The following is a 22,980-nucleotide window of genomic DNA, read 5'->3' on the forward strand; positions in this document are numbered from 1 at the left end:
CTGTATTTACTTACTTCTTATCAGGCAAAACCCTGCACTGAATTCAGATTCCCTTTGCCAGTCCCCAATTTACAGATTTTTCTTATAGCACGTTACTATAGAGTGACACAGACATTGATAGTGAGATAGAGGGGTGGATTAAGCCATGCAGAATTGGCCAAGGGGTGCACAGAGATACAGAAATGCATCATTGTGAGTTCCACTGTTTTCAGCAGAGCCCTGCCTCAGTTTTCCATGCTGCCCCTTTGACCTACAGTGTAGACAAGCTTTTTTACATGTTTCTGTTCTCCACTGTATCCATCTGTTCATTGGCTTTAGCCTCAGAGTTAGCTCAGAGGGAACAGGGGTTGTCTTTTCAGTCTAGTTTTTTAGAAAGTTTTCTGGTTCATATCTACAGTTCCTAAATATTAGAAGATAACTGGTAGCGATGATGAATGAATCAGGAATAGTGTAAGCATCAGCTTTATTTATATAAAAAGGCAGAGACTAAAGCAAATTATTTGCTATGTAATGTACTTTATAGCTACTTTGGGGGTCGAATGAGGCATGACTGGTATGGAAAAAAAATTATGCAGTTGGTCTAATTAAAAAACTGCATCACAGTGGGTACTCAAAAGCTTTTCTGCATAGTTAATTGTCTAGATGAGATGGCTAGTTTGCCATCTGACTAGTTGACTAGTCATGGCTAATAAGTAGAAGAGAGAGATGTAAGAAGAGCAGGAGAAAAGATGTAATGTGTACAGCGAGGACGTAACATTCACTGCCAAAATTTCAGAGAAGCTGTAATTTGGGATCATTTTCAGTTTTTAGTGGATCCAACATGGAGCAGGGCTCCAACAGGGTAGAAAGTCACCTGAGCCATCCTTGCCTTGGCTGTGAGCTCTGTGCTATGCCCTTTGCTGAGGAGCATCGTCACTGCCACGTTAGTGTGCGTGTGGCTTTAGTTCTGCACCTTGGTGGATAAGTTCAGATTAAATGCTATCTCAAAACTCACCTTAGCGATACCTTTGAGGATGGTGGACTAAAGTAGTGCTAGCAACAAGGCAGTGATGCAATGGCAGGCTAGAAGTTTGTGGTAGCCCAACTCATCATCAACATCAAGTTCATCGTGGCCCAGTAACCCCCCCGGCTACTGTCCTACGTTCTGCTGAATACTGCTTTGCTTGTGTCATTTAACTCTTGTTAGTAATCCATACCTAAGTATGTTGCGTATTTTGAGGTCATGTTTGAAGTGATTAGGTACTCCTGAGCAGTGAAAAAGGGCAGAAAATGGGGCATGGTGCTAGAAAGGCAGATGTAGTCCATTTGGTATGCAGAGCAGGCACAATGTGTGTCTGCAAGCATGCCTCAATCCAACTAAAAAATTTTTGCCACCTTACATTTGCCAAAAGTGGTTGTGTTTTCCTTTCTTTGAAAGCTTGGCATTCATTGTGTTCAAACAACTTGGAGCTTGCTGCAGGATAAAGAACTGCCTGCTTAGCATGGATGAGGGCTTTCTGTGAGCTAAGCAAAAGAGGCGAGCTTAAAATCCTGACACCTAATTTTATTGAAGTATATCGTGGGCAACTGCAAGAATAGAGTCCTTGCTGCTTGTCTTCAGTAAAGGAAATGAGTGGGTCCCTCTGTAAAGTGCTACTCAGTAAGGAAACGTGAATCGAAACCAAATTATACCAAAGAGTATGATTAATTTAGCAGAGAAAAATTAGTGTAATGCTGTGAGAAAATTAAGGCGGGTTGCTTTGTGCTTTACAGTACAGCTTCATGAGGCTACACAATATTGATTGCATTGGTAGGTATAGCTTTTAGTAAAACTATTTGAAATGAAAAAGCTCTCCAGGTGTGCTAGGCCCTTCATACCCATGTTTGTTAAGTACTTTGAAGTCCATATGTGGCTAGGTAGCTCTGAGATGTAAAAAAGGGTAAGAAATGAGAGCCTGATGTTAAAAAGGCAGATGGAGACATGTATAAACAAAAAACAGAATTTGAATTTTTGGAAACGATCAAGGTATTTAAGTTTTTGTTCTGATAGTTGCTGCAGTACGTTGGCATTTGCAGTTTCTGGTTTGTTTAGCTTTGTAAAAGTGTGATGAGATGTTTCAAATTATGCTAGCTTTCATGACCTGAAAGAACACTCTCTTTTCACAAGTCTAGACAGAAGAGAGAATGGACTCGGTGGTGCCTCGCTGGCCCTACACGTACAGTCAGTGTATCGCTGCCCTAACGAGTTTCAGACTTTATTTAAAGAAAAAAGCTACACTTTCACTCCTTGCAGCGAACCAAAATGTTATTCTACAGTGTCTGTGACCAGCAATGGCACGTTCATGTATTTCAGTAGAGAGCTGAGGAAGTGGAATGGTCTGACCGAGGCAACGGCTGTGACCTCCCTATTTACAGGGATGGCTGTCAGGCATTTTAGATGTAGTCCCTTCTCAGAATTGGATCATTTTTGGAAGAGATGAAGTAAAATGAGCGCAGGAGGCCTCACTTACAGGGGAGTCCTGACCTTCATATGCTTATATAGTTCGCTAAGAGTTTCTGCAGGTAATACAAACCATTGATGTGTCTCATTAATACCTGTCTGGAAACTGAAGTGTGAGAGCCTTTTTGGAGCTGAATTGTCTGTCGAGGTCTGTCAAATACCCAATGAAATACCCACTAATGTGTATTTGGTTATGCAGCTTACGAATTTGTGCGCCTGGAGCCACAGAAAGGTTTGGACCCAACAACAACAGTATATTTAGTTTACTAATTTTTTTCAGACTCCTGTTAGCCTGGTAAAATCAGCTGAAACCAAATAAGAAAGCCAAGGCATCCCTGCAACCTCATCATCCCTGAGAAGCCTCATTATCTCTTGAAAGAGATAACTTAGAGCACCTAATTTCTGCAGAGGCTTCGGGCTATCTCTGGTTAGGTGCTTCCTTGCATCCCACACTGAGGCTTGTAACCCTCGGGCGTATGGGGTTTATACATTTTGCCCTGTGAGCCTTGTAAGGCTTGCCTTTTAGAAATTTTTTGACATCATATGTCAGGATGGTCGAGTTCAGGAAATAAGCATTTTGATCTCTTCACTGAAAGTTCAAGCAAATGGCTGGGTCCAGCAGTCCAGGAGCAGAATAATTGAGATCCATTCTCTCACGTGAACAGGATCTCCAAAAAATTACTTCTTTTTCTCTGTGAAAAGATTTGTGCACTGGTTTTCCTCAGAAGGTTAGTCGCTGGCCCAAACAGTTGCAGGAGAATGCTTGGAGGTGAAATATATTAGAAGGTATGAGCATAGGATTTGTTGGTAACCAGTTCTTCTTCAATTGACCTGAAGAATGCTGTATTGGGGAGAGCAGTGTGAACTAATGATTAGATTCAAAGCTATTTGTGATTTAATGGTCATATCAAGTGCCATTAACCTTCTGCCCTGCTGTGTTTTTATGCTACTTTTACTGTCAGTGATGTTTAAAAAAATAATAAAAGTTCAAATAATAATAATAACAAACTGGCAGATGGTGTACTCATCAGTTTCCAGTGCTGACCAAATGGCTTAAATTAGTCATAGAGTGGAAATCAAGAATAGGAGCATTTCACCACTTGTCTGGGGGCACACCAAGGATGATGACCAGCAGGAGCAGAATTAGTTGCCCAAGCAGATTAGAAGTGCCAGTGGGTAGGTCATTGTTATGGGGGGCAGTTGTACCCTGGATGGTGTGAGACCTGCCAGCAGCTCTGGTCCCATCGAGGCAGGGCTTTCAGCAGCAGGGGTGATCCTCGGCAGCTGGCACCACAAGTAAAGGCTCTTTCACTTGGCATTCTCTATTTCACATGCTACGGAACGCAGCACAGCAGCCGTGCAGTACTTGGACAGGAATGCTTTTTGTCAGCTCCATCTGGCTTGTGGTGTTTACATAAAGCTCGAGGAGGAGGAGAGTCCCTTTGGAAATAAAGCTTACTGTTTCATAGCTCTCTTTAAAATGCCCGAAAGCAGTGCAAAATCTCTGGAGTGAAGGCCTTGCACCACCACAAAATACTTGTGGGATCCCTGGGTAGCTGCCAAAAGTCCTAGTTATTTGTAGGAGGCAATTGAGAATACTGCTGAAGTGTTAGCCTTCAAAAATGCACCAGAAGCGTTTTTACATCCATCACATGGCTACTGCTAAACTCTCCATGTATGGGTGTTCATATGATCCTATTTACAAGCTGCCCTGGCTCAGCTGAGGGGGTGTTGGCTTCTTGTTGTTGTTGAAGAGAGAAGTCGGCACTAGGAGGCCTGGTTTCTTCAAAGGACACTCTGTGAAACACCTCTTCTTATGAGTTTCAGACTCAGTCTCTTTTTTATGAACTTTTTAGACATATATTGGTTAAGCACTGAGAAATGCCCTGAAGCAGCTATTTATAAATCTGGTTTGATGTTAGGTATGACCTAAGTTACAGATTTCAGCATTTGTGGATGGATGGATGGATGGATAGCACATCTCAAAATCAATTAATGTACAAATGCTATCAATCAGAACAGGTGTACATCAGAATATTTTCCAGTCAGTCATTGACAGGGGAAGGAAAAGCACCAGACTGTATTGAGGGATTTTCCTCCTTTTCTTTTTTTCCTTAGGATATTAATTTATTAAGGTTATTAAGGTAGAAGCTTGCAATCTCCAAGCAAGGAGGCTTTTTTCTTTTTTTTTTTTTTTTTTTTAACTGAAAGGCAGAGCCAACATTAACAGAAAGAATTGTTTCTTTATTTATGTTTATGGAAGCCGTCATAAGAAGATGGACAGCACTACAGATGCTGCGGCTGAAATGAAATAAGTTCCAGTTTGACAAATTGAACATTCTTTGCTTGCCTAACTCTTGTTCTTCACTTGATTGACCAGGAGAAGTCCCTTGCTCTCCACGCTTAGCTCCAGCGCTGTACAAGGAGCCAGGTGAACTATTGGTACTAGAAGGGAACAGTTGTGCTACTTTGATGAATTGGTTATGTCCAGTGCTGGAGCAAGGCTGTAGTTTGGATTGGCAGGTCTGATAGCTTTTGGGCTGAATTTTTATTATTCTCTCCTCCCCTCCAAAACAGCCTCTATCGTCATAGAAGACCAGAGCAAAAACATGTCATTCCTCAGGTGAATAAACATAAATTGTGCTGAAAATCTACTGCTTTGTTTTAATGAAGCATTGATCAGCAGGGTAAAGACCTCAACTTATCTTTATGTTGTTTTGATTTTCTTTTTCATTTTAAAATGCATTTATTGTGTTAAAAACTAATTAAGAAGCAGTACCTTAGAGTGCAACACTTTGAGAAGGAAAGCTGCCACATGTAAACAAACATGTAAAATCCAAGAATTAAAGGGAAAATTTAAATTTTTTGAGCCATACTGGCAGCAGAAACTGAAAATAATGAGATCCTTTTTCATCAATATTTTAGATTTTTCAGATGAAAAGAGAAAAAGGCCATAATGTTATGCAATGCATAATTCAACTTTAAATTCAATGCACGTTCCTCGGGAAGTTGTCCTTGCTTCAGGTGAAATTTTTGGGAGTGACCTAATAAGCTACACTCGTTGTATTTCATAAAAAACAAAACAGACTGAACAAAAAATAATAAATAATGAGAACAGCAAGGGACAGGAGCCCTCAAGTTATTTCTGTATGCCTACAAGTGTGCTGGAAGATTCATTGAGGCTAAAAGGGACATTAATACCTAGTCTGACCTGCTGTAAATCACAGGCCACAAAATTACACTCCTTCTGCCCTCACTTCCATATGTAATTTGCAGAAAGGTGGCAAGTTTTGACTTAAACATGTGAAAGCTGAGGAGAGCAGTCCTAACCAGTCTCCCTGTGTCTCCTTCAGTGTTTCATCCCATGATTAACCACATCTACTGAGGGCAAAATTTTTTTAAAAAAAAGGATTTTAATACAGATGTGCTTTTCAACAAACTGCAGATGTTTGAGGTAGCAGGCCTTGTTTTGTTTTCTTATGCAGTGCGTTACTCCTTGGTTCCTACAGTGTTGTCCTAATTTACTAGTCAGGGACTTGAGGACTTCTGCTGTTGCTGCTGTGAAGTCACCCAACGACCAGCTCTCGCACATCTCTCGGCCCCGCCGCTGACACCTGCCTTTTGTCTCCCTTCACAGAAAATCCTGACCATGATCCCGACAGAAGAGGAGAAGCAAAAGATCCAGGAGGCGCAGCTGGCGAACCCCGACGTCCCCCTGGGCAGCGCCGAGCAGTTCCTTCTCACCCTCTCCTCCATCAGCGAACTCTCCGCCAGGCTCCAGCTCTGGGCTTTCAAGATGGACTACGAGATAGTGGAAAAGGTGAGGGGAAAGCAGGGAGGCAGGGGTGGAGACTCTTCCGAGGCTTTGCTTAGTCTTTCCCTGACCTTGTTATTATATGAGCTTATATTTTGAGGAAATGGTAAATGGGTCACTTTTGTTTCAGTGGCCAACTAGGAAACAGCTAAAATGATCCTTCATAATCTGTTCCTTTTATAAAAGAAAATTAGAGATTATGTCTTCCTTCCTTTAATTAGGCAGTAATGATATTGGAACAAAGAAGAGGGCTAAATCCTTACCACATCTTTTCCAGATGTTGTTATTCAGGAAATTCTTACTTCAGAGCAGTAAGAATTTTTCTTTGCATAAAGATTGAATGAGGACAACAGTGTTCAGCTTTACATCATAAAATGAGAGCATTGATCTCAAATCCGTTTGAACTAAGAAAAACAACATCCATTAAAGTTATTTCTGTTTATATCTCTCTTTCAAAGTTGCAAACAGAAGATAAGGCATCCTTCAGGGGTGCACTTCTCAGTTCAGTCACAGACAGCTGTTGCCACCTTCTTCACGGATGGCGTTTAGTCAGAGAATACTATAATTGGGTTGTCTGTCATGAATGATGAATCACAGGCAAAAATTTCAAAATGACAGTGTATAATTTCCACACAGAGGTGAAACAGAATGAAACTGTGCAGGCAATTTCATCCACTTGCTGACTTTTACAAGCTTTTTAAGGAATCTCGGCGCAGGAGCTGCCTTCTGGCTGTGCACTTCTGGTGCATACCCCCATGCATTGCTCTTGAAGCAGCTCTCTCCTATATATACATTAATTTTATATGCATGTCTGTGCGCATATGTATATATTTAAAAAATCAGTATAGCTTTTGTGTGATAAAGATTCTGAGAAGTGGGACACGCTTCTGAAAAATGCCTTACGTTTACCTAGCCATGGTTATTTAACAAGTTATGCAACAGTGGATTGATTTGCAGATGATACTGTCAACATTACTCAACCTCCGCTCAATTTTCTCAGCTTTTAGGAAATGCGATCACACTAATATTCAGGATTTTTTAATTGTGATATTTTACTCTTAGACATCTACATTTCTGACTTGTACAACATAAAATACTTGTATCTGACCTGAATACTTTTTTGCCAGTTCTTTTTTTTAACTCTGGTACAGCTATTTCTTCTGCTTTGAAGTTACCACGAGGCTAAATTGTTCCTTTCATCTGAGCTGAGTTTTCTGTAGCTGTTGATCTACGTCTATACCTAGAATTTCTAGCTTCCTCTCAACCAAAAGTAACACTTGAAGCACTGCTAAATGCTAAAGAAATTTTGATAGTTTTCCTGTTGCTCCATCCTATAATGTTTATGCCACAGAGTTAATGAACTGCTAGATAAAATCCATGTAGAATTGATGCTAGTATAAAATGGCTGAAATACGTAGATTATTGAAAGAAGCCATAGCTGGAGTGAGGATAGGACCAAGGTTTTTATCCCAGTTGGAAGGTGATAACTATGATAAAGTAAGAGCAGCATGTGATAAGCAGCCTAGCAGACAAGCACAGATTTGACAGGCAGCTTGGGTCTTACCTGGGTGAAGAGGAAGATACGGGATCAGACATCAGGGGTATGAGAATTAGCGAGCAGTTGGGTCTCTCCAATAACAAGGTTGAAGTCAGAGTTTAAATTCCAGGTAAACAATAAACACAGGCCTTATTTAAACTGAGATAAGATACCGTGAGCATATCCAATTAAAAAATAGAGTAGTTTGCATTACTGATTATGATAGTAAGAGTCCCATAACCTGCTAATGTTCTGTTCTTGAAACTGTTTTTGTAGAAGATCCATCTGCAAATGGACAAACCCTTCCTGGAAATTCAGTGCCAAATCACTCACCTCCACAGTTCTTGTCCATTTTTTTGTCCAGCATTTGCTTGATTTTATTAATATTTTTTCTTTAAATTAGGAAAATTAATAGCAGTTCAGAATTCACTCATGTTATTTATCAAGTCACCCATACTTTATGTAAGAAATGAATGAACCTTACTATTTCAAAACTTGCCATGATGGTGGAAGTTTTAGATGGTCCACAATATAAACAGTGTGAAATACGCGAGTTGTTGACATAAGGCTGGGGTTCTCATTCATGAGGCTCGTTTGGTAATCAGCCCAGAACAGAGATTTGCCTAAGCAAGTCTTAGCTCCACCTCTGACAACCTGAAAGAAAAACGGCATGCAGTTGTTCAAGAAAAAGGTTACATGAGATATTATTCATGTTTGTAGAAAAGCTTTTCAGGCATAATGAAATGAGTCATCTTTCTTGGGCTGAATTTAATTAACTAAAGCAAGTCGGGGTACATTGATAGGGAGCAGCCTCACACTGTGAGGGGCTGAACCGGGTGGATGAATACTTATTCTTTGCTCTTTACAGGCACTTACGGTACAATTACAGCTTTCGCTGTAAACTGTGAAGCATGCATCAATGTCTTGTTTTAGATATGCAAATATATGCATGCAAAAATGACAAAGGAAAACCCTTTCCAAATAATCTGTTTGATAATGTGTGTACTGTTTTGAAATGTTAACATATATCTACGGTACTGTAAGCCTACTGAAGGTGATCAGTGGAACGATAATTTTTCTCACCTTTCTTTTGGTATCATATTTTAAAGGCATAGGCAAAAGAGGTAAAGTTTCAATTTTAAATCTTCATTTTCAGACTTTTGATTGCTCTGAAAAACTGCAGTGTTGCTGCTAATTCTTTGTACTGAACTATTTATGATGCAGATGCTGTCAAATCTCATTATCTCAAAGGGAGTTTAAAGGTCTTAGAAAGAGAAGTAGAATCTTTAGTTTTCCTAAGTCGGCTATTTTTTTTTCTTAAGGCCACTGTGGGCAAATATATCCTTATTGCTGACAACCTTAAAGATCATAAATGAAGATAAGCAGGTGTAGAAATGAGAAAAGTAGAACTGGTAAAGAAAGGGGCTTGCATCAGTTTCTCTTCTGAGCAGAAAGAACTCTGGTCTCCCTGGAGACAGTGTACTAGAGAAATAAATGTTTAATGCTACAATAAAATAAAAAATAAGGAGTCATTATAAATGCGAGCTATATGCAAGATAGTCTAAGCTTGGACAACTTGCATGTAAATGGCTAAATGAAGGGCTACGGTATGGTCTGCTGGTAAGCCTTATGTGCTGCCTCTTTATCCACCTTCAGAATATTTTAAATTAACCTTTTAGGAATGACTTCTAGACAGGTGCAAATTGATGCAAATGAAATAGTTCAAAAGCCTGTGTTTACAGCAGATTCATCCCCATAATGCAACCAACCAAACTAAATCAACCCTGACTTGTAAAGGAATCCAAAGAATTCTGTGCAGCAGTTTGTTGATTTTAGTTTAACTTGATAAAGTCTTGGATTATTTAGGACCTCTCCTCTGATGTATAAATTACTTTGCTCACAACGCTCATCATCGCTTAATTTGTCTCGAATTTGCCATGTTTTTCTCTTTTCAAGAAATGAAATTTTCTGCAGTGACTAGAAGTGTATGTTTCCTTCATCTTTGTGCTCTTATTTATAATGAAATATCAGTACAGTTATTGAATGACCCATTGTATTTCCCCGAGAAAGTGAAGTTCTCAGTTATTTTGCCTCTTGGTCTAAAATAACTTAATTTTTCCTTCTTGGCTCATAAAGACTGTAATAATTTGGGAAAAGAATCTGCTCGTGGAAGCCGAGGGTGACATTTGGAGATAGAAACAATGTGAACTGTTATTGCGCATACAAAATAAATAACCCTGGGCCTCACACAAAGACACAGAAATAAGGTCCGTCAACTCAATTACCCTTGCTCTCTCCCTTTGAACTCTCTGGCATAGTTCACTTCCCGAGGTAATGGAACAGAATTTATGTGTTCGGGGCTTATCAGTTTACATACCTATACTCAGATAACGTGTGTGGATGGAAGATGCATTAAGTTACAAGATTAAAATGAGAACACTTGTAAAGCTTGATGTTTACAGTGGGGTGGGCTGGTTGTTTTTTTTTTTCAATTTTAAAGTCACACAAGCACAAAGCCGTATCTAAAACTCAGAGGTGGTCATCGTTTGAAGAAAGCTTTAGAGTCAGGCTATAAATGTCAAGTCAGCCAGCGTTTCTAACTTTTTTTGTATGGCTTTCAAAGATTAGAAAAAATAGCTATAAGGAGCTTTTTTGTCAGTAGGGGTAGGGGGATGTTCATGCATCTACGTCAAACGCAGCAGCCCCTTCTCTGATACTCTCTCCTATTTGGAATCACAGAATAATCCCCGGGAAGAGTAAGGCAAATGCATACATAAAGAAGCAACATTAGGAAAGTATTTTATGTATTTCTTTGCTGTCCTTGCACGTGATTTATTAGCTGGAACGTGGAGGAAGGCCAGCACACATGGCCAGTTTACACTCTGCAAGACGCCAGTTCAGGAACTTTTTGCAGTAATTGATCTAAACCATAGACTTAAAAACTAGAAGCGGCCATAGCCAACCGCAGCCTTCACTTTCTTGTTTCTGTTCTCATGGCAGGAAGTTGCAGAACCACTTTTAGACCTGAAGGAAGGAATGGATCAACTGGAGCACAATAAAACTTTGGGATTTATCCTTTCTACTCTACTAGCCATTGGGAACTTTCTGAATGGAACCAACGTAAGCCTGATGTCCCAGCATTTCCTCTGCAGCTTTTTCCTTCAAAAATCAAAACCATTATGACAGTTCCAGCCCAGTCTTTATTTTGTAGCAGAAATATATTTTAGAAAACAGAATATACTTTTTATTGTGTGTCAGGGGGTGCTCTTTGCGTCTTTCAGCGTAACCTGAAGGAGATGTAGAGCTAGATGCCCTTCCTGTGCAGCTCCCTTGAGTTTAGTGTTGATGCTCCCCATTCAAATTGTGAGAACTGTGTCATGAGTCATTTCACTGCACATGGAGTGATTTTAAGCCTACTCTTCAGCAAGTTAAATATAAATAAAAGCAATAAGTTTCTTCTGCTGTGGGATTATTATTCTTCTTTCCCCTCTGCCCCTACTTGGTAGTCATTTTTCTCTACTAATCTGCATGGGAAGGAGTAAATATTTTAATTTTTAATTTCTTGCCTTTTTTCCCCCCTTACAGGCCAAAGCTTTTGAGTTGAGCTACCTCGAGAAGGTTCCAGAAGTCAAGGACACGGTGCATAAGCAGTCCCTCCTGCACCACGTCTGCACTATGGTGGTGGAAAAGTTCCCAGACAGCACTGATCTTTATTCAGAGATCGGGGCCATCACTAGGTCAGCCAAGGTATGTCGAGTGGGTAAATAGATATATGTTTTTTAAAATCCTCTTTGAAGTTAAATATTTAAGGTCTTATTTTATTCTTTGGTTTTGTTCCTCCCTGGTCACAACTCTTTTTATGAATGTGGATCCGTTGTGTCATTCCCATTGAATTTCAAAGATGCCAGTACTCTCTCTTCTGAGCTGTATCTCTTATCTGTCAGGTGGTTTCCTCATCAGTGCACTAATAGGCAGCCACATCATGACAGCCATTTAACATTACATACATTATTAATGTATATAACTATTAGGAAATATTTTCAGGTTAAAACTTCATTGCACCACTGTCTTCAAATACATTCTGTGGTTTGGGGGAGTCTCTTTTTAAGGCTTCTCTAATTGTATTTTAAGGGCAATGGAAGAAATTAACTTTTTTTTTGTAATAAAATTGTTTCCAGAATGAAAATGTCCTTGAAATATTTTGTATAACTCCTTTTCTGTCCTCCTGACAATAGCTTTGATGACTAGGAGTTGGGAAAGTTAAATAGAAATAAAGGAAACTTGTGGCAGCACCTCTTTTTAAAAAGTGGTTCTCCCTTGGCTGATGCATAGGTCTGGTCAGTGGCTCAATTTGGTGTGAAGGTTATTTATTACTGCTGCTAGCAGGCATGATAGAAACTGTAACCTCACTCTTGGAGCTCTCAGAGGGTGAGATTTCATGGGTGACCCTTAAAAACAGTGTATTACTTGATTAATGGAGTAAACATGACGGAATATCATCAGGAGATAACAAACATTAAAATTCTGGTTTGGAGTCATGTCTCTTGTGAAAATGGAAATAATTACAGCAGATAATATTAGTGTCCGTCTAATCCAGTGTCTTGATTCAGACAGTGGCCAATACCAGCTGCTGGAGAGGAGAGCACAAGAAGCTTCGAAGGAGAAGGAAGATCTCTCCTAGAAAAATTTTATTTCATGAGTCACAATACTCATTATATGCATGAAATGGAGGAAGGATGTCTTTTCCAAAAGCCACCTTGTTTGCATATTTTGGGGGGAGAGGGGGAAACCCTGTAAAATACAATTTTAAGAAAAAACTGCAAAAATCAAATCTTACTTTGGCTCCTAGTACAGTTCTTGTGACAATGAATTCATAATCTAATTTTATCCGCTGTTGAATTTGCCAACTTTGATTTACTGTCTGAATATATCGAACAGTTGAAACTTTTTTTTATCTCTCTATTTCATAGAATAACTTAGATTGCAAAGGACCTCTGAAGGTCATCTGGTCCATCATCCTTTTCAGAGCAAGACTAACCTAAACCAGGCTGCTCAGATCCTTGTCTAAGTGTCAGATAATCCTTCTACATCCTTTTTTTGGGACCATTTCCACACTTTTTCTCCATCTTACCTTTTAGAACGGGTTAAACAATAGCAAACACAGTATTCCAGCCTCTCTTTATAAATGTTACGTGCTTACGATGTTTATCCATTCTGCTTGTGCTGTCTTGTGTTAGATGTCCTGAGGTTTTTTTCATGGCTTTTGATTGTTGCTATGCTTTTGACAGCCGTTGTCTTTAGGCAGTTCACAAGGACATCCAGACAGTCCCCTGAGCTGATCGGGCAATTTGGAACTCGGCCCAAAGCCCAAAGGAGTCCAATACTGCCTGCAATGTGCACTTCATTGTGATCTACAGTAATGACCATCATCTGCTGAAGCAGATTTTCTGCTTATCTCTCAAATCCCTAATAATCTTAAATGAGGACTAATCTGAATAATTTCTTGCCATCTGTAGATTTTACCCTCTCAGTATGCTTCCTTGTTTCTAGATAATTTTCAAATTCAAAGGACAAACCGTGAGACACCTGCTGCTAACCCTGTCATCAAATGAGAATCAATATATATTCCTTCTTTTCTTTTGCTCTCTTAACTTCACACTTCATAGGTGGTCCTCATGAGGCTCTTGTAAAGATTTTGGAAGTCTGATTTTCTTTACTTGCTCTTACCTGTTCACTATTTTGTGAACATATTCAGAATCTAATGATTATTTTGATGTATGTATTTTCCTGTTCTACATCCTTTCGGCCAGGTTACAAGGTACAGTAGTAAAGCTTGGAGCTCTGTAGTCTCCTGAATCAACTTTGCTGCTTTTGTAAAGTTAGGTGAAACTTTTGCTATTCTCTGATTCTTTAAGTTACTAAGTTTAGTGAAAGCATGCTCATTTTCGCCAGTGGCTTAATTTCTTTATTTTAATTGCTGTCAGAATTCTTGCCTTCTGCTTATTTACCTCTTTGTAAGCTGTCATCTTCCTTCAACACATTTGTTTCTGCTAGTAAGTATTCGAACCTTGCTATTAGTTCACGTCTGTTAAAAAATAAAATACAGAAAAATAAAAGCAAGTACCAGAATAGGTTTCTCCTGAACATCCTCTGTGGTGAAGTTGGATCAGAAGAAGTCATCTTGCTTCCCTTCCATAATTTTCATCTTCCTCAGTTTCTTTCATCCACAGTGATCCAGGACCTCCTACATACTTTCTTTTTTTTTTTTTTTTTTGGATACCATAAAGGAATTTGTGACTTTTGTTTTATATCCTTACATATTTGCTCTTTGGATTCCATCTCTGTTCTCCTAATTTTCCTCTTGTACAGCCTATGTTTAGGTTCTGTTTTATTGCCTTCACGGAGGTTAGTTTCTCATGTTTGGAAGGTTGGGGTTTTCTTTTTTTTTTTTTTCTTTGAGTGTTTCTTCATCTCTTAACATTTAGGTATATTTGTTTCTCATTGCCCTCTTTTTGTTAAGAAGTTATTTCACTTTTTTTTTTTTTTGATTGGGACCAAGTTAACCACTAAAATGAAAATGTTCATAAGAGAGAAGAGTCTTTGTTTTCCAAAATCCACAACAGCATGTACACCGTGCTCTCAAGTGAATCTTCCCTTTTTCAGTTTTAGAAAGTGGAAGATAGCGTAACCCAATGCTGTCACTTTTAAAAAATTTTTAGGTCTAAGAGCATACAAAATTGAGCACAGTCTTTCAGTCTGTGGTTTGCTGATCTAGTGGCCCTGCCCAAAGCGGACGAAATTCTGAAAAGGCCAGACAAAATCACATTATGAGAAATTATAGCCTTAACCTTCCCCGTGACGCCCAAGGTCTCCCTCCTTGGGATGTTCCTGCATGTGTTATACCACTGATGGATTACTGTAACAAGCTCTATTCCCACTTGATCTTAGCTGCCACAAATCAAAGAGTTAGGACGTGGAAGCCATCCAAGCTGCCCTCTTCAAGGGAACGTTCACAGACGAGGCGAAATCTTGGTTTAGGAAAGCTGACAGGAAAGGAGAACTAATATTTCACTGTGGATTAGGCTGTATTTTGAGCTCCATTTTGTCTACAAACATCTTTCAGAAACCACAAAGGCTAAACAATTTCCATCCTGTAGATAAACAGAGATGCCCCTTCCCCTGAGATGCACATCATATGAGAATTTCCTCAGCCTTAGTTCATGAAAAAAACCCATAAAGAAAACAGGCTGCTTCACCAGAAAGGAGTTAGAAAGACCAGAAACAAAATGGTATAGTTATTGCAAAACTTGTGGCTTTTTGTTGAAGGACTGAAGTCATAAATGGCAAAAGAAAGCAGACACGAGTGAAATAATGACCAAAAAAATAGAATTCTAGATAAATAAAAGTATTCATAGTTGTATAAAAATATATAAGATTATGCAGGGCCACTGACTGTCTAGTATCCCATGATTAAAAGCACTTGCTTTAAAAAAAAAAAACCACCATATTTTAAGTTGGGGTTTTTTGCTGGAGTTGTACCAGAACTGATGTACCTAATATTGAAGCAGACCCCCACATTTCTGCAGTTACACTCAGTATTGTTCCTAGACGTTTCCTTACCAGTATGGCAAGGAGGGGTTGCACCAGCACTATTACCTTCTCTGTTAGTGAATAAAAAATATAGTCGTATTAAAAATGTTCATCTTCTTTCTTATCTCCATAAATAGATTTCCCCATGCATCTGAAAGCTGGCCGGTTCCACGGAGTGCACTACTAACTGTCCGTTTTCTCCCCCTAATTTTAATTTACTCACAAAATGCCAAACTTCGGATGGTTTTTAACCCCTGCAGCAAGACGCTTGGATTAGTTGCAGATACTAGGCAATGGAACCTGGAAGGTTTAAAAGCAGGTAGCTTTTAAAAGTAAGCAATAGGAAATGTTAACAACACAGGGGAGGGGGCAAGGATCGCTGGTAGGAAAAAATTTAGGACAAGACTGAGACCTGTGCAGGGGAGAAGGAAGCCTGCAGCTGCCCTCCGAGGGACTTGGCAGGGATGTTGCGGGGTCGAAAGGAGGTGGCTAAAACAGAAGCGCTGTTCTGGTGTGCTGTGGCTTCTGTTTGATACGCTGGAAAGCAGAGAAAGGAGAAAAGAAGAAAAAAAGTAGGGAGATCATGCTGCCTCCTGCGCTGCTTCAGTGGAGTTTCTCTTGTCTTGCTTGACAGGAAGTATTTGCGTGCAGTTATCATCCAAGTATGCTTTCCCTACGTTACTTCAAACAAAAATAAATGCCAAAAGTCAAATTATTTTCCATGGAAAAAAAGGGGTTGGGGGGGATGCAAGGTTTCTTACAGTCAGGTCATTCCTCGCGGTGCAAGCTGCAAGGGCTGCTGCGGCTGCCCCAGCTCCTGGCAGGGGCTGGCGGGAGCAGAGGAGAGGACAGAGCAGGGAAAAGCAGAGGCTGCTGGTTCCAGGGCAGACAGGGGCAAGGGGGAAGGAGCTTCGGCGGCAAATGAGACCGCAAGGTTTTGTCTAAAAGAAAGCAAACGCTTTCTTTTAGCACTGTGGTGTTTCAATAGCCTCCCAGGTGAAACGACTGCAAGTAGTGTTGCAGGTGCCGTAACACCATCCCCATTTACTGGTGTTGCTCCTCTTCATCCCAGGTTGTGGGAACTGTCACGCCACATCTGCAAAAAGGTCTCACATTAGTGTGTTTATTGTAGATTGTTTAAGGAACTAAAATGCAGTGGAGATGCGTATAGGATTGCGTAGAGTCATTTGGTCATACCTTGGTAAGAATCTCTCTCCTTTGATTTTTAATTAGTGGATTGATTCAGGCATTCTGATTCCCAAATTCATTTTGTCAGGATGCCATCTCCTACTCTAGAAGTAGAAATGTCTGGACAGAACCTCCTTCATATTTTGCTTGCTTTTGTGAGCTGGCATCTACTTCACTTAAAATGTGTGACCAACATTGTGCAAGTGGGACTGACGTTAGTTTTGGGATAATTCTTGTGACATTTGGTGAAGCAGGCCAGTGTGGAAATACTGGAGGAGACAGAGTTTTGAACGTACGCCACAGAAGGTCGCTGCACTCGGATGACAGTGTGTTTGCAAGGAGCAATTCTCAGAATTTCCTTTGGCGCTGAACCAGCTCAGGAAAAGAGGAAGATTTCATGTTCCCTGCCAGAACGCATCCCTGTAATAATGTGAGAATGAACGGTCTGACCCTAAATTATAAACAGCTCAGACTAGGCTGTGGTCTGCTGCAGAACCTATCTTGAACTTTGAAGAGAGAAAGGTTTTGTATTTGATTTGCGTACATCTTTCTATGATGTGAGATAAAATACTTGTCGTTTTATTGTGAATTTAAGGCAATATTTGTCATTTTAAAAGCATCAATCTTCTGTTTAATGCACCTTCTGGGTCGGATAGCAATGCAGGCATCCAGGTCTTCCTTAGAAAATGTCTGGGTTTGATATGTTCACCACTAAAAAAATCAAGCTGTAGCAATAAACAATAAATAAAGTAGCAAGCAGTAGAAAATGTATATGAGGATACTGAGGCTACATAAGAAGTTATTCACTGGCCTTCAGAACAAAGCTTTGGATAACTTACAGCGATTTTGAAAATAAGTGCTTTTTAAGCAGAAACCTCAGTTTCACCAGTTTCCCTTCATTTATTTGGTTTGGGTTTTTTTTACTTCAATCCAGTTGTGACATTTCTGACCCTGTTGAAGGGCTGAGTGTAAATACAGAAGGCAGGAAACGTGAGTGTAATCAGGTGCAGCATCTTTGATTTTAGGACAGTTTTGTACTCTCAGTAGCGGTGGAGCTTAGCCCAGAGGCGTAGAGGAGATTTAGCTGGAAGAGGAAACGTGTGTGTAAAGCACATTCCAGCTGAGGGAATGCTGAAGAAAGATGGCCTGTTGTTTGCTGTGCATGGCGACGCATACCTGGAATTGTATACACTGCCCTGGGGAATATAGAGCAGAAGGCACTTAAGGTTTGAGCCAATGCGTTTAATTCCCAGTGTCACCTCAAAACAGCCCTTCCTCTCTCTCCCAACAAACAATAGGAGTCCAATTCCTGTGCTGCCATGAAATACTCGTGGTTACACAGAGAAATAACAGCCCAACTCAAAGACTAGGAAGGCTCCCTGATACGTGTCCTGCCTGAATGACTGGGGCAATGGTCTAGTATTTCATGAATTAGAAAGTTTTAAACTTGTATATACAGCAGGTGATGTTGGATGTGTGGCATGGAGTTGAACTTGGCAAAAATAGGCCTTTTAAAGGACCAGTGTTCACAGAACCTGAATGGGCAGGGAAGGAAACACTGAGCCATTTGACGGTGGTGGTGTGTTTTGAGTCAGGTGAAAACCAGTGAGAACAGAAGTCATTTGGGCAGTAGGTGTATCCCGCGATACTGAATTCTCAGCCCAATGAAGTGAGAAACCTGGTAGAATTCTCTTTTGTGGTGGTGTTTACAGCAGAGATCTGTTACTATGGCACCAAGCAATAAATAATAATATAAAGTGATTAAAATGAGTGCTGCCATTGCTGGCATGTGGTTGGAAGGTTTTAGTCTTGGTCTGAGTGTCGTTTGTGCAAAATGTGGTGGTGCATTAAATTGAAAAATATATATTTTATTTTTTTTAAAGTTGCCCATTGACTTATGGCAATGGTCTCCTGAATGAGGCTGACCCTGAAGGGCTTGCGTCACGTAATCTTTAAATCCTATTTGGATAGACTGTCTCCGACTGCTCCACTCTGATGCAACAGTGTCTACAAAGACACTCCTCAAAGACTGAACAGTGGGCCTAGCAAGAGATTTCACAGATAAATAACGATTAGTTGTGACTATTCTTCAGCTAGTGTGGTTGTGAATGGAGAGGAACCTAGCAGCAGAAAGGAGGAACATATCACATATATCCCAGGAGCATTTAGGAAGCTGCTTTTTCTAAACTGGTTTTCAAATGCAAATAAATATTACACAGTGTCTGAAAGAAAAGTCATTTTTATTTTGCATAACAGCCTAAGACCGCTCATTCTTTTGCCTGCGGGAAAAAAAAGAGATTTATTTTTAAAATTGAAGCAGAAAGTAACAGTAAGCAGGACCAGCAAGTTGTGTGTCTTTTGCACATACGTTTACTGAGTTGAGGAGGAAGAAGAAGAAGAAACATACATTCTTCTTATGTATGTTTCCACCTTCCTCCAAAACCTGGGGCTGAGCACAACAGCTATCCAGGGAGAAAGGTGTAATCACCATTTCAGACTACTGCTTCCTTTTATTCAGGGCAGCATAGTTAGAAAGTAATGCCACAGCAGTTCTTGTCCGAGCACCTCCTATGCTGAGGTCTCCTGGAGGCACAACGTGATGCAAAACTCACCTGATTAATTCCCCCTTCGTCCCAACCTGGCCTTCCAGCTGCACGCAAGAATTGTTGCATCTTTCCTTTCAAGAAAGAAAGAATGAAAAAAAGAAAGGAATTGCTTTCCTGAAAGGACTGGTCTTTCTACCATGAAGCAGCATTAATTCTTTCAGTAAAGTGTTGGAAATAAACACATAAATAAAAAGGTGCAGTCCATGCTCCCTTAGAATGCTGTGTGTGGGCTGACAGGAGGGCAGTATGGTATTATATATGTCTTTTCATGTTTCCTTTATGCATATTGGATTGAATAGTTGTCATTATTACTCCACTCCAAGTTCCTGTTCTCCTTATCATAGAGACACATAGTTGGGGGAATCATTCATCATCGTTGTTACTGTTATATTTGTATATAGCACTTCCAGTGTTAGAAGACATCTTAAACAGAAAAACGATAATAGCAAAAATTACAAAAAAAAAAAAAAAAAGGAAATGCCAAGGCTATTGCTGAGCAGTGTGCCTGCTTTTAAACATTTGTGCACAAATATTAGATCTAGGTTTGGACCACTGTGCTCATCTCCCGTGGTTAAAGTGAGGCTAAATTGTTGGTTTTCAGATGGAGTTGTATTTTGCTTACATTCCCCACTGATGCAAGTACCTGCTGGTTTATGCTACAGATGTGCATAAAGTGAAGAGGCCTGTTGGCCGCACTGTCATTGCACTGTGCTGCTGCTTAGAATACTGTAAAGGCTTCTTCACGTCCATGATGCGTTTGGCTTCACGGTGGAGAAGAGGATCTGAGGATGTCAGATTCCTTAGGATCCTGCTTTTCAGTGGAATCTGGTGCTCGTAATTAAGGGAATTAGTAGCCGTCTGTCTTGGTTAATATTCCAACATATTACAAGGCTTAGAAAATGTAAGAGTTTGCAGAATGAGAGCATATTACTTCAACAGGATTTTAGTGTATTTTATCAGTTAAAAATACACACTGCTATTTCAGGTAGCCATGGAAAACCAGCGTGTGTGAGGGTTGATACATACGCTTAAGGTACACTAATTGCTGGCATGCAGGCCGGGTATTTTATTCCACTAGCCTAGAACAAAACATCACCTGGATCCCGTGTACAAGCGTCTGCAATTGCAGGAGAGTCCAGTTAGAAGATCAGCAGTCAGTGGATCTTTGGCTTTACTGTGCTACGAGGTTTATGGCTAATTTCTTATCTGAAATGAGCACTGAAGAGAGAAAAGGGGTAAGCAGAGGAAACGTGAGGGCAAGGTACGTAAATGAAAGAGACAGGAGATATAGCAAGGGTGGCCACGCTTGTCACGTTACAGTTTCCCATTGGAGAGCATCACATTGGTGCTATTGCTGTTTGGAGAAAAAGGGGGCCGGCGGGGGGAAGGTTGTTTTCTGTGATTTGCAATGCCCCGCAGGTGGTACTCTAAAGATGCAAATGTTTTGATACATTTAGTAGAAGAGTCCAAATATTTTTAGCTTCAGAATTTTCCCTTTGAGCTGATCCAGCCTGAACATTTAAATCTCACTTCTGCAGGATCTAGTAGGAAAAATCTTGTTGGCAGGCTGTTTGGTTGCTTGTGTATTTTAGAAATATCTGAAGACTTAGCTTTGTTACCTGGTTCTCTGTTGGGAGACGCTTTCTACGCCTTAGATAGAGGAAAGGGATATTGTATTGTATGGTATATCAAGCATGAAAAAAAGTTTCACTTAACTCCTTGCAGATTGAAATGCAATGGATTCTGTGCTGACCTGCAAAATTTGCACTAGTGTAATAGCACTTCATGAAATATCAGGTGGGGTACATGGTCGTGTCTGAAAAATTTTGACTTTTAATATTTCACACATGGATATTTTTCTGCAAGTGTATTCCTTTCTGTCCACAAATGAGTGACCAAATTTCGGAGAGCTGGCAGCCAGAACATTTTAGGTTTCATGAAGGTTTATCACATTCTTGCGGGTACAGGACAGTTTGCATGTGGGGGATGCACAAGCACATTATCCTACATTGGATTTCCCGGTTTACTTCAGGGGAGCTCAGGTGGCATTCTTCTTGCTGCAATCTCCTTAGGACTTCCCCAGAGAGCTTGATTTTGATTGTGCTCAAAGGTTGCTGTGCATCCCTTAGCCCGACCTGCCGTCTCCAGTCCCCGCTGAAACTGTCCTCTCTTGTGAACGCGCTGGCTGTTGGCAGATTTCACGTGGCAGGGAATTGGTCACATCTTTTCCCTGCAGATACGCTGTTCTCCAAAGATGTCTCTTGAACCTCTATGGGCCTGAACCTCACAGCTTTTTGTTAGATTAAAACTCATTCTGTTTTCAGGGAAAGCTGTCATAAAATGCCATAAAATTAATTTCTCTGGTGCAGGGACTGAGAGACATCCCCAACCAGGTTGGATAATTCTTACTAGTAAGACCTAGAAATACCTCCTCTTGGCTTTTTTTTCTTAATAGGAATGCTAGTATTTTTCCCCACGTGTGTTTTAGATATACCATTTATGGAGAGCAGCAATGTGTTTATCATCAACAGTAAAAATACTGACCTGGAAAGGACTTTGTTTTTAAAAAAAAACCACACATATGCATTGATATGGATATAAGGAAAACAAAAACCCCACAGCTGCTCCGCCTGCAGGGCTTTTCTGAATAGCAGAATGGATCAAAGGATGTTTTTATTTCCTTGTGAAGAGGAAAAATTCATCACTTTATAAATCGCAGCAAAAACAAATCAAATCAATACCAGGAGCTTTTTAATAATAATGCATTTCTTATGGCTATCCTCAGTATAGGTCTCAGCAGCGGGTGCAGCCCACAGCTAAAAAGAGTGAACTAAAACCTCTCTCTGACACTGGTTTTCATTTAGCATTAAGGAATTAACTGGAGTACCAGACTGTGACATCCCAGGCTCTGACATGTTTAGAATCTGAGAGCTAAATCTGTATTTTATAGCTTAAGTTCATCTGAACTGTGAAGTGGTATCATAAAATAAATTTTTCCTTTCTTCAGAATTCAAGAACGTGTTGGGTAGCTTTACTTTATTCATCTGTTGTCTGCTGTGGCTGGGTCGCTAATGCACTTTGTCCAGTTGCTAGCAACGCATCATGAATGTCTTCTGTAGACCATTGCAGTTGGAACACCTTTTTTGGTTGATGAGTAAAGGAGAAGCTCTCTCTCACCTTCTGTGGAATGTGTTGGCCTCTCTCCTGATGAATGTTACTGTAGGATGCAGTCATTTATTTTAACTCTGTCAAGAGACTTTCAAAGTTGCTGTATGATCTTGTTACAAGCTAGCAAATTCGTACTGTATATCAAAGGCTGAAAGTCAGTGCTGAGATCACTAAATAACACTTACTTTCAATAGAGCTTTAAAAAATTCTAGCCCATGAATTTTGTGATTAGAAGTAGATCTTCTATTAACAAGCCAGTGCATGGCTAGGGAATAGATCCAAGTGCTTCCTAAATTGGAGAAGTGTTGGATGGATACAGTGGTAAGCAGCAAGGAGGGTATAAAAAGCCTCAAGTAGCAGAGAAAAGGATTAAGAAAAAGAGAAGTTTTGTATTACCTCAGAAATAACTGAGTCATGCAGTTGCTTGGTGTAGCCATGAAGTTATTAGCAAGGGAACAAACACATCACAATATTTTATTGTCCCTTCTTTAGGTGTTGGGCCTCCAAGACTAAAACCAAATGCATATGTTTATTTTCAGGTTTTTTTACTAATGTTTCATGTCTTGACAAAGTGCAATGGAGAAATCCATTTCTTAAT

At 40.1% G+C, this 22,980-nt stretch overlaps 1 protein-coding gene across 11 annotated transcripts in view; it reads left to right on the forward strand.

Moving 5' to 3' along the window:
- FHOD3 (formin homology 2 domain containing 3) overlaps window positions 1–22,980 on the forward strand; it is a 399,793-nt gene that overhangs the window by 345,038 nt on the left and 31,775 nt on the right. For all 11 annotated transcript variants that reach the window (XM_074576320.1, XM_074576316.1, XM_074576317.1 and 8 more), the window contains 3 exons: window positions 6,117–6,299; window positions 10,831–10,950; window positions 11,416–11,577. In XM_074576320.1, the coding sequence (XP_074432421.1) occupies window positions 6,117–6,299; window positions 10,831–10,950; window positions 11,416–11,577 (465 nt within the window). The remainder of the gene's footprint in view (window positions 1–6,116; window positions 6,300–10,830; window positions 10,951–11,415; window positions 11,578–22,980) is intronic.

Source organism: Larus michahellis, chromosome 2 (assembly GCF_964199755.1).
Source record: "Larus michahellis chromosome 2, bLarMic1.1, whole genome shotgun sequence".
NCBI lineage: Eukaryota > Metazoa > Chordata > Aves > Charadriiformes > Laridae > Larus > Larus michahellis.